Source organism: Bison bison, unplaced genomic scaffold (assembly GCF_000754665.1).
Source record: "Bison bison bison isolate TAMUID 2011002044 unplaced genomic scaffold, Bison_UMD1.0 scf7180017864064, whole genome shotgun sequence".
Lineage (NCBI taxonomy): Eukaryota > Metazoa > Chordata > Mammalia > Artiodactyla > Bovidae > Bison > Bison bison.
In genome coordinates, this window is record NW_011494636.1 from 4068035 (window position 1) to 4083533 (window position 15499).

At 35.7% G+C, this 15499-nt stretch overlaps 1 protein-coding gene across 1 annotated transcript in view; it reads right to left on the minus strand.

Moving 5' to 3' along the window:
* KIFAP3 (kinesin-associated protein 3) overlaps nt 1-15499 on the minus strand; it is a 141028-nt gene that overhangs the window by 29911 nt on the left and 95618 nt on the right. The window contains exon 18 of the mRNA XM_010836710.1: nt 5725-5914. Coding sequence (XP_010835012.1) covers nt 5725-5914 — 190 coding nt within the window. The remainder of the gene's footprint in view (nt 1-5724; nt 5915-15499) is intronic.

Consider the following 15499-nt stretch of genomic DNA (forward strand, 5'->3'; position numbering starts at 1 on the left):
TTGATAGAATTATGTATAAGTTAAGAATAAGAAGAATCTGAGGAAAAAGGATCTCAGTAATGGCTTCAGGGCTGTCCTATATGGCTCTTGTAATTACTACTTGAAAAGCTCCGAGACTTTCTAAAGTTTAAAGTATTCCGAGTTGGCAAGTGACTTCTAGGTAAATGTTGGCTAGGTTGTATCCACAACATTGTTTATAAATTTGGCACACAGTAAGCAAGCTATTTAGTAATGAGATGATCATTTTATACTTACCACATGCAATAATACTTTGCTAGGTCCTGTGGAAAAAATTAAAATACACAATTTCTGTTTTCAGGAGTTTTATGTTAAGTGAAATATAAAACAGACACAATGCAATCAAATAATATATTTTATTAATAAATGATTATATAACAGGAAGGAATTTATGTGTCAAATGAGTGCTGGAGGTGAAAAAGCTATAGATGGATTACTGTGTTCTGCAGAGGTTAGAAGGTCCCAGTTGGGAAGGGAGGGAGGAAGAGGTGTAACTGATTTGAGTATCAATAGACAGTTTGGAATTAATGATAAAATCTGTTTAAGAGTAAGGGTGTTAAAAATCAAGTATATGGTAAAATTAATAGAGCTTGCAAATGAATAAGTAAAAATAATTTGTATTTCCATAACACTATCCATTTGCTATATGGATATATAGGCTTCCCTTGGGGCTGAGCTGGTAAACAATCCACCTGCAATGTGGGAGACCTGGGTTCGATCCCTGGGTTGAGAGATCCCCTGGAGAAGGGAAAGGCTACCCACTCCAGTATTCTGGCCTGGAGAATTCCATGGACTGTATAGTCCATGGGGTCACAAAGAGTCAGACATGACTGCGTGACTTTCACTATTTGCTGTATACCATATATTAAAGACTTGTATTGGTATTTAGTTGTTGAATTGTTAATCATACCTTTGGTATTTACCTTATTACTTTAGGAAATTTAAAATACTTAAGAGGAAGCTTAAAAGTGTGTAATATTTAGTCTAGTTTCTGTGCCCTCTAAAAGCTGAAAATTCTATAAACCAAAAGACCAGCTAAACACAAAAAAGTTACAAAAACAAAATTATGGGAATGCCAAGACACCACAGATTGAAAGTTAAGCAGCTAAAAAAATTATTTTCTATCCATCTAAGACTCTGTTAAGGTCTGGCTAAAATTAACAAGGTTAACACTGCAAAAATCAACAGGTTTCTCTGTTAAATTAAAACCAAATAATTACAGATCAGGTTTTATGAAATCTGCCAATTTTAGAGGAACAAAGCAAAGTAAAATGTCAAAATAAAATGTATACCACACGTTGAAAATGAATACAAAGATATTCAGCATGCCAGAGAATAAAAGATTCTAACACTCAGAAATATAACACTCAGATAAAAATACAACCAAATAAAAATACCTGAATTATACTTTACAAGTTTATATTACATGAAACATGATCTAGTGAGGTGAACCAGATGAGGAAGAAATTAAATGAAAAACTACTGTTAAATTCTCAACATCTTCATTTTGATTCAAAGTTCTCATTGTCGTCAAAGGGAAAAATGAGTAAAAAGGATAAATGGAATACAGGAAGCTACAAACAGGGATTTTATCAAACAGAGATGATACTAAAAAAAAACAAAAAACTTGAGTTTAAAGATTCAGCCAGAAATTTTTAAACCCAGAATATACCTAGTTTAATAAATTTTATAGGCCTAGAATACAGTTTAGTAATAAAATAAGCCTGATACTATGTGAATAAAAAAGGGTAAATTTATACTTCTGAACTTAATTTCTAATAATTTTAAGACACTGCAATTCATTCAATAAACTACACCTTGTACACTGTCCTTTAATGACTTGACAAAATTTAGGTAACTCTCATGTCTCATTGGAAAAGACTCTGATGCTGGGAGGGATTGGGGGCAGGAGGAAAAGGATATGACAGAGGATGAGATGGCTGGATGGCATCATCAACTCAATGGACATGAGTTTTGAGTGAACTCCGGGAGTTGGTGATGGACAGGGAAGCCTGGCGTGCTGCAATTCATGGGGTCGCAAAGAGTCGGACATGACTGAGCAATTGAACTGAACTGAACTGAATGTATGAGTAATCATTCTTCATTAGAATGAAGTATAGAAGTTAAATTATATCTTAAATCTTCAATACAAGCAGTTTAACTTCTTTGGAACTATCTGTTTCTCAGTATTCTGTATCCGAAATTAATAATTCTTTTATAGAAATACTGGAAAAGAATTATGCATTGTTGACTGAAATCATGTATTCAAATAAATTCAGGAGTGTCCTTCTCAGGCTTCTACTTTACCTCACTGGTTCAAAGATAGCAACAAGGAATCAAAGTCCATAGTCCATGGAGTCGCTAAGAGTTGGACATGACTTAGTGACTGAACAACAATGAGAATAGCAATACAGCTTTACAGATTATACTTCCTCTGTGGGTAAAAGTATTAAAGCAAACAGCAGCAATTTCATAATAGAAGGGAATTAGTAACTACAACCACAATTAATTTAGACTAAAAAAAAATAATGTAATTATAAAGATGTTAAATATATTCCTATTTCCTATAACAAAACAAAGATTCATTTTTAAAAAAATGGCAAGAAAGAAACATACATTTTCACATATTTAACTGTTGGAAAATACAGAAGGCAATACTAATGACCAGGAAATTGTTGTTCAGTTGCTCAGTCATGTCTGACTTTTTGCGACCCCATTGACTGCAGCACGCCAGACTTCCCTGTCCTTCACCATCTCCCAGAGCTTGCTCAAACTCATGTCCATTGAGTTGGTGATACCATCTAATCATCTCATCCTCTGTCATCCCCGTCTCCTCCTGCCTTTAATCTTTCCCAGCATCAGGGTGTTCTTTAATGAGTTAGCTCTTCGCATCAGTATTGGAGCTTCAGCTTCAGCATCAGTCCTTCTAATGAATATTCGGGATTGATTTCCTTTAGGATTGACTGGTTGGATCTCCATACAGTCCAAGCGACTCTCAAGAGTCTTCTCCAACGCCACAGTTCAAAAGCATCAATTCTTCAGTGCTCAGCCTTCTTTATGGTCCAACTCTCACATCCATACATGACTACTGGGAAAACCATAGCTTTGACTAGATGGACCTTTTTCGCAAAGTAATATCTCTGCTTTTTAATATGCTGTCTAGGTTTGTCATAGCTTTTTTCCCCCAAGGAGCAAGAGTCTTAATTTCATGGCTTGTAGTCACCATCTGCAGTGATTTTGGAGCCCAGGAAAATAAAGTCTGTCACTGTTTCCATTGTTTCCCCTTCTATTTGCCATGAAGTGATGGGACCAGATGCCATGATCTTTGTTTTCTGAATGTTGAGTATTAAGCCAGCTTTTTCACTCTGCTCTTTCACCTTCATCAAGAGGCTCTTTAGTTCCTCTTCACTTTCTGTCATAAGGGTGGTGTCATCTGCATCTGAGGTTATTGACTAGGAAGTAGCAAATACTATTTCATTTTTTAATAAAAGATAAGCCCAGGGTATTACTGGCCATTTAGCTTAACTTCTGTGGTTGAAAAACTACTAAAGTTGCCTTTATCAGAAGCAGCCCTAAGTTTCACGGAAACTCAGAGACAAATAAGATGGCTCAAGCATCTAAATAAATCCTTAGTATTACAAATTTCTGATGTTTCTGAAGATACAATTGTACATAATAAAAGACAAGAAACTACCACTATCTGGGTTTCCATGACACATATCAAGAATACCACAGAGATTCTTTCAGTTGATGAACTATTTATGAAAAATAAAGTAGATAAAGAGTACAGATGCCTTGATATGAGAACTATATCAATGTAATCCTTGCTGTCAAGTGTCTACCATATTCAGGCTACAGGTGTAAAAAAACAACCACCACGAGGTTATCCAATGATAACATTTCACTCCTCAAATGCTTCAATTTATTTTTCCATTAGCTGTGGCTGTTTCTAAATTTAGATATATAAAAAGATGTACAATTTAGATTTCTCACAAAGCTTAAACTGTAGATTTCAATTGTATCTCACAGAAAAATGTTATGATTTTCATTTTAAGAGGTTAATTTAAATGAATTGATTTTGGAAAAAAGGAATAATTTTTTAGAAATCTGTTCAGAAGCTAATGTATTGAAACAACAAAGTTAAATGCTGAGGTGGTTAAAAGCTTTATTCGTTTTTGGAAACTGCTCATTGATTCACACTGAAAAGTAGCTATCAATTTTCAAAGCAAGAAACATGATTCTAAGAAATTCTGATTTCTATTATCAAAAAATACATATCACATATATTTTACATTATTTTACTTCATGACGATCTCACTAGGTAAGGAACAGCTGCTTGCCATTACTGAACTAAGAAATTCTGGTTAGTTGAAATTAATGATCTACTCCATCTGGGCTGAAACACAAAGCAGATTTCATAACTACTGTTAAGTTCAGTTAGGAAGAAATCTATTTAATTTTGAAAGTAAAGTACCAACTTTCCAGGACTGAAGTACCTTAAATCAAATATAAAAATAATTCAGCCTTATGGGCAATATGCAGAGCATACAATTATGAAAACATATGAATGACTACATAGTAGGAAAAAAAAGTGAGCCATTTATTCAGATACAATTACTTTCAATGCCTTTTATTTCCAACCTACTACAGATCTTAGAAATCCTTTCCTTCATCTCTTCAACTAAATGAGTTCAATAAAGTAATTAATATTGGCAATAGTACAACACATTAGAAGGCAGAATATGCAACAACTTAGGCTCTAAGTACAGAATCCCTGGACAAAGGAAGGATGGCACAATCAACAGGGCTATAATAAATGTAAGATTCATGTAAAAATTAAATTTTACCTTGAAAATACTAGCACAGTGTAGAATGAAAAAAACTATTGTTATAAACTGTCTACATCTTCCCAATCAGAGAATCAAATAAGGGTTACTATTTCAAAACTAAAGCAAGTGAAAGTCACTCAGTCATATCTGACTCTTTGTGGCCTCATGGACTATACAGTCCATGAAATTTTCTAGGCCAGAATACTGGAGTGGGTAGCCTTTCTGTTCTTTAGGGGATCTTCCCAACCCAGGGATCAAACCCAGGTCTCCTGCATTGCAGACAGATTCTTTACCAGCTGAGCCACAAGGGAAGTCCAAGAACACTGGAGTGGGTAGCCTAACCTTTCTCCAGTGGATCTTCTTGACCCAGGAATTGGACCGGGGTCTCCTGCATTGCAGGCAGATTCTTTACCAACTGAGCTATGAGGGAAGCCCCAACTAAACCAAAACCATGGCAAAATGAGACTGTTAAAATTAAATACACTGGAAAATAAAACATAAATTAGTAAACTATATATTTAAATAAATACAGAATAGAGAAAAATACCACATGTTCAAACAGTAGTAAATCTTAAAGATGTCATTTTAAGTTATACATTCTAGAAAGTAATAAATTAAGAGCAATTTTCCTTGTTTTAATTTCCCTTGTTACAGCCTTTTTAATGGAGATCACATCAAAGACTACCTTGGAAAAAAATAATGATGAGTTAATAGGTTTGCTTGGTGTGTACTGACATTATGTCTAAAATCATTAGCAGAAGACCATTTACATACTAAAAGAAGTGCTTATAAAGCTTGGGAATGAGCAAGGTGGCAGACAAAAAACACCTATAGCATACATTAAAAGTATTTATTTTTGTCTTGGTTATCATCTTACCTGAGCTGTAGAAAAGGTCAGGTCTCTCGAGAATATCTCCTTCATGGATATATGGCTCAATTCGATCATCACCATACAAGTACTGCTCACTCTCATCCATCTGACGACTTTCTACCATCTCCAGCCACTGAGAGTTATGCCAGCGAAACTTCTCACTCTGAATTTTCTTGGCCCATTCTTCATCATATTCCTATTGTAAACAAATAGTCAATTATTTTTTATAAGTTTATGAAAGAATTTCTTTGATACTCAGATAGCAGTAATTTTATCTTACAAGAAGAGAATTTGAGGGGGCTTTTGTTTCAGTTAGAAGAAACATTAAAATTACCTTTTTGGAATAATGTATACAATAATCAATAGAAATCAATTTATTACATATATTAAAGACATCTCTGTTTGGATTACCAATTGCTACTGCTGATGGCAAAAACTAGAAAAGTTCAAATTTCACAAATTCTTTATCTAAGTATCACTAGAATTTACGTAAGCAGCCTGACTTAAACTTCCAAATAGTTTTGTGACTATAATTATGTGGCACTAATGACAGGTGGTTAAGCATTAAAATTATATCTTTTGCTATATCTTTTTGTTTAGATAACATTTTCACTAGCCAAAAAAAAAAAAAAAAAGCAACATTAAAGTATTTCTCCTAAAAACTGAAATGGTTTACTACAAAAAAACAAATAGAATTTAATTCAATTCTGTTTCAACAACAGAATAATAATGTCTTATTTGGTCATAATTATTTCTTTAAATATCTCCTGTTTGGCAATGAACTCTTGAGGAGCAAAACAGTGGCTTATTCACTGTATCTGTAACATCTGTTCACAGAGAAGTTCATTGGTGGGTGTTTCTGAAGGACAAGTAGACAAGTTATAAATATTAGAAAAGCTACAGCTGAACCTATCTAGCTTCACCGGCTATGGCTACTTCTGACAAGTATATTCACTTAAAAATCACTGGACAGTACCATGGATTACTTGGAAAAAAGACTTCTGGTATTTCTTGTCATTCTAATCACAGGTTCCTTAGTATTAAATTCCTCTGTCATATCTTTAACACTTTTGTTTATACTTTTTTTTTTTTTAAGTTGGAAAGGTTCCAGGCAATACTATTGTCCTCCAGTAGTTGAAATGATTACAATAACTTTAAATGCTGAGCAATTTTCATTCAAAGCTAAGTAAGGCTCAAATCAAAAACTGTCATCACAGAATAAATTTCTGGGATGTAAGAAGAAGTCTGAAATTTTATAATAAATGTAATTATTATTATCAAAATTTTTCTTGTTAAATTTGAAATTTCACATTATTGGTATATCTCTTAGCAGTGTCAGCTGTCATGCTGTGTGTTCTATAGTGCACAACTCTGAAACTTGTACCCCCACAGATCAGCATTCTGAAATCCCTACCCTCAGCTATCTTCTGTTTCTATCCTCAATGAATTTAGCTTAGTAATCATGGCAAAGTCATAGTTTCTTTATGTCTTAGATTCTAAATTTATAGATGCTAATCATCTGGTATGGTATAACACAAGGAACATTGGATAAGAACCCAGGTCTTATCCTGGGTTCTCCTTCTAGGTTTGATACTAACAGAAGTATGCAACTTTGTAAAAATATTTCAGTATCTTTTGGTCTCAGATTCTTTAATTATAAATCAAATCTAATGTTTATTCAAGTCCTAATGTTCTTTAAATAAAAATCAATGATTAATACCATTACTTCATAAAGCTGTTGAAATAACTATCCATCTGCCAAACTGAAGAACAGCAGCAATATATGGAGTTCATCTTTTAAAAATTACATAGCAATTCTAAATGAATACACAGTATCAGAAATTAAAGAAATTCAACATGTATCAATTGAAACCAATTCCCTTTAATCCCTCTCCCCCAAATCTCTACTTTCCTCTTACACCACTACCTCTTCATCATCAGAAAATAACTCTGGGAACTCAGATGTCATAGCTCAAACACAGCCAAGAAATGTCATCCAAATTTATCAAGCTATTGTGGAAATACTCTAGAAAAATAGTTCTTTTGCTTCATTTTTGAAATGCTTCTTTTCACAAGGAGTGCACCCTAACATCCTTGCTATGGAACTTTAGTTTGTCTTGTATTTAAAAGTAAACATGCCTCATCTTTTATTTTCTTCTCTTCTCAGGTCGTGACATTATTATCTTAAGCACTAGTTTTCAAAAACTCTAAAGCATCACTAAAGACTTATGGCTTGATTTTAGGTGGAATGTGCCATCCTTTTTGAAGTCCTATATCATTTTGTTTACTACTTAACCACTGAAACGTTATGAAGCCTTAACCAGCCTATTATCAGAGCCTGTTCACTATCAGGAAAACTCTTTTGTCACTGGCTTCCGTCACACCTTGTATCTGATTAACACACTATAGGGTAACATAGAACTACATAGATCTGCTTTGTGTTCTAATGTAACTGATGGAAAACAGATTTCTCTTTCTCCTTTAATGTGGCAGCCCCCTAATTGAGAATGTAATATGGTTTATTTAATACAATTCTTCGTACTAAATTAAAGCAGATCTAGAGTAATTGAGTTGCTCATTAAGGTTATGCTATTAGCTGCTAAAAAGATGCCTTTTATATGTTAGAAAATACTTCTTTCCAATGATATGTATACACAGATATACACGTAATAAAACACACATACATAATAGAGTTGTTGATTTTTATGCACATACTACCTACTTCTCAGTAGTACTGTCCCAAAAGTTGCCCTTTAGTCTTGACTATGGCATTCTCTAACCAGACCTCAAAGTAAAATTATCTCTTCAACTCTGTTTAAAGCACTGAGGAGGCTTATCTGTGTAATATCACTTCAAAGGCAAGGCAAGCAATCACTCAGTCGTGTCCGACTCTTTGCGATCCCATGGACTGTAGTCTACCAGGCTTCTCTTTCCATGGGATTTTGCAGGCAAGAGTACTGGAGTGGGTTGCTGTTTCCTTCTCTAGGGGATCTTCCTGACCCAGGGATCGAACCCAGGTCTCCTGCATTGCAGGCAGAAGCTTTACCCTCTGAGCCACGATGCCCAAAAGTAAAAGATATAACTAAAGGAAATTTATTTAAGTGAGAAACCATAACGTTTCTTTCATATTATACTTTTTTTAAATCCAACTGCTGACAATTAAGAAACCAATATAGTAACATGCATAATACTGGCAGGGACTACACACACGTGTGTGTGTACATGTGTGTGTGTGTGTGTGTGTGTGTGTATGAGGAGGACATATCAATCCACTCCAGTATTCTTGCCTAGAGACTCCCATGGACAGAGGAACATGGCAGGCTACAGTCCACAGGGTTGCATAAGAGTTGGACACGACTGAAGTGACTTAGTATGCATGCATGCACACATACACATGTATGTATATATACACACAGATACACACACGTGTAAATTCTAACTAGGAAAAACCATACATTTCTGCAATATAAAAAAGAACTCCAAAAGAAGACTAAACACTAAACCCAACTGGGTTTATCTCACAAAATCCAATTTGATTGTATGGAATTGAGAATACACAACAAACTTACAAATCTGAGAAATGAAAATTTGTGAAGGCTGTAAAACAAACAGGAATGAACTCCACCCACTCCGGAAAGAACATTTTAGAAGTTTCTGACAACTCACTCGAAAATCCCTGCTCTGTGCCCATCACCAACCTGCAAGCTAATTTAAAGTAAGTATTTTATTCATTTTACCAATTCCTATCCATTCCATGCCTTTGAAATCCTCTCCTGAAATAACCTGAGTTTTAAAGCTAACCCTATGAAAATTTCTCTATAGCTTTCCTTTTCAAGATGTTGTATGACATTTTCAGAAGTGGTTTTCCTTGCTGGAAGTATATTAATAAACCCACCTTTCCCGTCTGACACAGACTTGCCCTGATAATTTTTGTGGAGACTGTAACAAACAATTGATGTCTTAGAAGTTAATGCAAGCATACATTAGTTTATTTCCTTTCAATATGCCAGTCTTATTAGATATAATTGTTTCTATCCTAGAATGAAGAAGGCACCTTGTTTTCCTAGTTTGAAATAATTCCAGATTATTACAATACACACAATTTGCCAATGGTCAAAATTAAGAGTTATTAAAAGTAAAAGGCTGCCATTCAAAATCTCAGTGACATAAACCTCTGTTAGTATCAAACCACACGTAGCCTGTGGCTGGCTGGAAAGACAACAGACATCAGTCTTACCAGAGAACCTAGGCACATTCCCACAAACAACCTGTAGATACAATTTGCCATTAGTACAGAGGATCTATTGATAGGGCCATGTGGTAGTACTGCTCCTAAAAGGTCAGTTCGTGTCTAGACAACAGTATCCTGGTATCCAGATTGTAAATTTTTATATTCTAGAGACTTCATCGGAGAAGGCAATGGCACCCCACTCCAGTACTCTTGCCTGGAAAATCCCATGGACGGAGGAGCCTGGTGGGCTGCAGTCCATGGGGTCACTAAGAGTCGGACACGACTGAGCGACTTCACTTTCACTTTTCGCTGTCATGCATTGGAGAAGGAAATGGCAACCCACTCCAGTGTTCTTGCCTGGAGAATCCCAGGGACAGGGGAGCCTAGTGGGCTTCCGTCTATGGGGTCGCACAGAGTTGGACACGACTGAAGCGACTTAGCAGTAGAGATTTCATGTTGCCTTTAATTTTCAGCGTCAGCTTTAGTGTTTGGAACATAGTATGTGCTTACTAAACATGTATAAGATGGCTGACAACCCAGTAATGTCAGGGGAGGAAATCATTTATTAATTGGGGAGGAATTTGAGGTTCTCAAATACTTCATACAAAGCTGAAGGAATACTGAGGTATAACAATCTAATTGGGTTTTCAGAAGCTCTCTATGTATAGAGGATTCTGTTCTTCCCTTGATAATTCCCAAGGCTTGGAAGAGAAAAGACAATTGTCAATTGCTGCATGATTGCTTTGGAAGACGAGAAAGCTAGGCTTCTCTCTCCTTGCTTCTCTTTTCCTTTCTGCAACTACCCCATTCCCAACCTCCCAAAGTTAAATGTAAGGCCTAGTCAGACTTGTGACAATTTGCTGATGAGACCACAGAGACTGCATCATCAATCACACAGTCCTCTATGATGGAGAAAGTACTATGAACATATATCTGTTTCAATTCACTAATTGAGGGCTTGGGCTTAAATACTGTATATTAAACACTTTACCACCTGTGTAAAATAACATTTGCATAACTTGGAGGACAAACACTTTGCTGCAGATGGCATATTTCCCTAAGGCTTGCATGGCATCTAATTTTTCTTAGTATTATTTCATGATGTTTGTCTTGAGTGCAAGAAGTTTGTTTTCTTAAAGATAAATTGCCTTAAGCTACAAATACTCCTACTCTATTTTATTTTTTATTATTATAGACTATAGCTATGGTGAAAATACTCAAGAATCAAAATCTATAGATAAAAACGTCTTAAGAGATCATCTGCTTTCATTCTAGGTAGGTTTCTAACAAACAATTTTAGAAAGTTGGTTATTTAGCTGTTATTAATGTTAATTGGAGAAGACTTCATATTATCCCTTGACAGTCTATTCCCAGTGTTTCATCATCTTTGCTGTGTCTAATCAATGTTTCTCCTGTTTCAAATTAAGCCCATTCTCTCTTGTTTTACTCTTTAAAAAGATGTGGGACAAGCAAATAGCACCCTGAGTTGTGATCAGTAATTGAGTCTAAGCTCAAAAATCCAAAGAATGGCAGCAACATCCCAGGTGAACCTGAGAAACTTTTAATGATGCATTAAAATGGCCCACTCCTCAAATTTCTCCCAAACAAGGAGGCCCAGTAAGCCAGGAAAAAACTTTGGTCTGAGGTTAGCTGATAAACTGAGTCCAAATTCAACTTAGTCAACATAGATTCAGAACATGGGTAACTGAACACATGAAGCACTTCTACACTAGCATAGGTAGTTCCCTATTTTTCTACACTGTACTAATCAAGATCTTTCAGTAAACTGTACTATTCAGTTAACTTCTTTGACATGAAGTCTTAAAATGCCAAATTGAGCCATTTGGCAAGACAATCCTAAAGTAAACTACAAATATAACTATGCCTGGCCAAAACATATATTCCAAATAACTTTCCATACTTAAAACCCAAACTGTGAACAGATTATCTTCCCAGATCATTTTAACAGTCAAAATGAACAGAAAATAATGTAAATGATTAACTGTACAGGTGGCTCAGATGGTAAAGAATCTGCCTGCAATGCAGGAGACCCAGGTTCAATCACTAGGTCAGCAAGATTGCCTAGAGAAGGAAATGGCAACCCACTCCAGTATTCTTGCCTAAAGAATTCCATGGATAGAGGAGTCTGAGAGGCTAGATCACAAAGAGTGATCATGGGATCACAGTCTCGGACATGACTGAATGACTTTCATTTCACTAAGGAAAGGAAATGTTGATTCAGATTTTTAATCTATATATAAATGTCACAACTAGGATTGAATTTTGGTTGAGTTTGAACAAAACATATCAAGTGGCCATCATGTGGTCAGATCAGATCAGATCAGATCAGTCGCTCAGTTGTGCCCGACTCTTTGCGACCCCATGAATCACAGCACGCCAGACCTCCCTGTCCATCACCAACTCCCGGAGTGCACTCAGACTCACGTCCGTCGAGTCAGTGATGCCATCCAGCTATCTCATCCTCTGTCGCCCCCTTCTCCTCGTGCCCCCAGTCCCTCCCAGCATCAGAGTCTTTTCCAATGAGTCAACTCTTCGCAGGAGGTGGCCAAAGTACTGGAGTTTCAGCTTTAGCATCATTCCTTCCAAAGAAATCCCAGGGCTGATCTCCTTCAGAATGGACTGGTTCGATCTCCTTGCAGTTCAAGGGATTCTCAAGAGTCTTCTCCAACACCACAGTTCAAAAGCATCAATTCTTTGGCGCTCAGCCTTCTTCACAGTCCAACTCTCACATCCATACATGACCACAGGAAAAACCATAGCCTTGACTAGACGAACCATTGTTGGCAAAGTAATGTCTCTGCTTTTGAATATGCTATCTAGGTTGGTCATTACTTTCCTTGTGGTAGATGCTTCATATATATTTTCTCTAATTTCTTTAATCTTCAGAAGTATCAATGTAAACTAGATCTTCAAAAAGTTAAATAAATTGCCTGAGATTATTCAGCAGGTGAGAGAACTAGAATCAGTTGTATTCTAAATGCAGTACTCTATAGGGTCAAGCTGCCACCTCATAAAGGTCAAAGGTTGAATCTAAGACCAGAATCCCTATTCAACTGAGGAAAAAAATGTTTCAAGAAGAAGTTGCTCCTCCTGGTACAGTTTCCTATTGACAAGCTAAAATTGAGCCAGGGCCTCGGATCCTATAGGTGTATAGTACAGAAAGGTAAAGCAACATTCTTCAAACAGAATATGGGATGTTTCCAAAGTCTGGTGTCCATCTACCCGCTGTATTGGACTTCTCTTCTAAGAAATCCAGCTATAACTATGACTCAGTTGATGCAGTAGCACAGGATAGGACTTCCAGATCACACTCATGATTAAAATGTGAATATCTTTAAATGGTCTCAGTTTAACAGCTTTGATATTTTTGAATAACGTTTTAGACTTTTAAGTTTTCCAAAGTATGAAATGAAACAATCTAAAATTGCTTGGCAGCATATTAAATACATACTTTATAAGTCTGATGTAGAGAGATTAAGTAAACCTTCAGATTACTTGTTTCAATTTGTTTTATACTAACTCACATGATCAGATAGCATTTTAGGGAACTATATATATAGGTAGCTGATATATCACCAGTTTCATTTCACTGATTATTATTCTTGGATTTCCTCTTATTCACAAGACTTTTTATAAATGTAATAATCTAAAATAATTTTCTTTGTTGAGTTTACATTTTAACTCTGACCAAAATTTACAAGTCCTTGCAAGGAACGTAGGATCAACAAAGTAAAATGAAGACTAAAAATGTTCATTGGATTTCAAAACATGAAGGTCCAGATGACTTTTATAAGCACCATTTCAATGGAGTAATGGATGCAGAGGAAGAACTGGTAGAAAAGAGAAAGGGGAAGGTAGGAAAGATGGGGAAATGAAAAAATGGAGGAAGTAATATTTAGAGATTTTTTTCAAAATGTGGATTCTAGAGAGAAAGAGGGAGCTAGGACAGAAGATGCAGGATGGGGAAAACTCCTACTTAAGATCAGAGACTTGAGCCCAGAGACTTGAGCCCAGAGCTTAGAAATACTGGGAATGAGAATTTTATCTTATAAGAAACATATTCATATTTTACAATAAATATTTTTATAAGACTAAGCTGGTATTTTGGAACTACCTACCACTAACTTACATTCTTAGCCAAACCTATCTAATACAAACATCTAAATGTATTTTTACTTTCCATCACTTCTTCTCAAAATAAGGTAATTTTAAAAGTATGATAAAGGCAATTCATAACAGACTGACATTTCTCTTCTTCTTGCTTAAGGTAAGATAATCAGATATAGAATTTTAGGAAGTTTCTTACTATTACACTATATACTTTATATACAACAATGACATTAGTGATCTCCTACAAAATAGTACAAGAACCATGAAACTGTTCATAAACCCTGTGACCAGTGGCTTATGTGTTGAAACATCTTGGTTAAACAAAGGTTTAATACATAAAGCTTCTCTATTTTAATTTATATATCAAAGCTAAAATGTCAGTGTACTGATTTAGTTTTAAACCAGTAAAGATATATTGGTCAAATCCAAAAATCAGATGATACCAAATAAACATGAATTTCTGAACTAAAATGTAGGAGACTGACCAGAAAGTACCTGTTGATTATCTGATTTTGTAATGAAATCACTAGCAGAAATGCCAACCTAGAGGATTTCAAGGACGTTATTAATTGATTCTTTATAAACTTCTGTTCTGATCCTTTTAAGGGGCTTCCTTGGTAGCTCAGCGGATAAAATCCGCCTGCAATGCAGGAGACCCCAGTTTGATCCCTGGGTTGGGAAGATCTGCTGGAGAAGGGATAGGCTACCCACTCCAGTATTCTTGGACTTCCCTGGTGGCTCAGCTGATAGTTTTGAAACACTTAAGTTGAAAACGACCGAGCAGGTTATATTCAAGAAATTTTTTACAGGGTCAGTCAAAATAAATAGTGTAAATAGAGTCCAAAGAAGGAACGAGATTGCCTATGTGTGTATGTTACAAGCGAAAAATATATTCAAAGAAAGGTAGTGTCTAGCACATCCCAGGTACAAGGGTCAAGTCTAGGTGGAAGGGCAGCACAAAGTCTGAAGAAAAGTCTGCAAAGTGAGCAAGTTTCTAATGCAGGACTCATTATCCCTCTGATCAAATTCTTAACAGTGACATATACTTTTAAAATTTCTAAAGTTATGAAAAACATTAAAATTTGGGGGTGTTTCATCATTCCAAACAGTTCTAACAGTTAGAATCAGACATGGCACAGTGAACTGATTCCAAATTGGGAAAGGAGTACTGCTGTATATTGTCATCTTGCTTATTGAACTTATATGCAGAGTACACCATGCAAAATGCCAGACTGGATAAAGCACAAGCTGGAATCAAGATTTCAGGGAGAAATATCAATAACCTCAGATATGCAGATGACACCACTTTTATGGCAGAAAGTGAAGAGGAACTAAAGAGCCTCTTGATGAAAGTGAAAGAGGAGAGTGAAAAAGCTGGCTTAAAACTCAACTTTCAAAAAACTAAGATCATGTCATCCA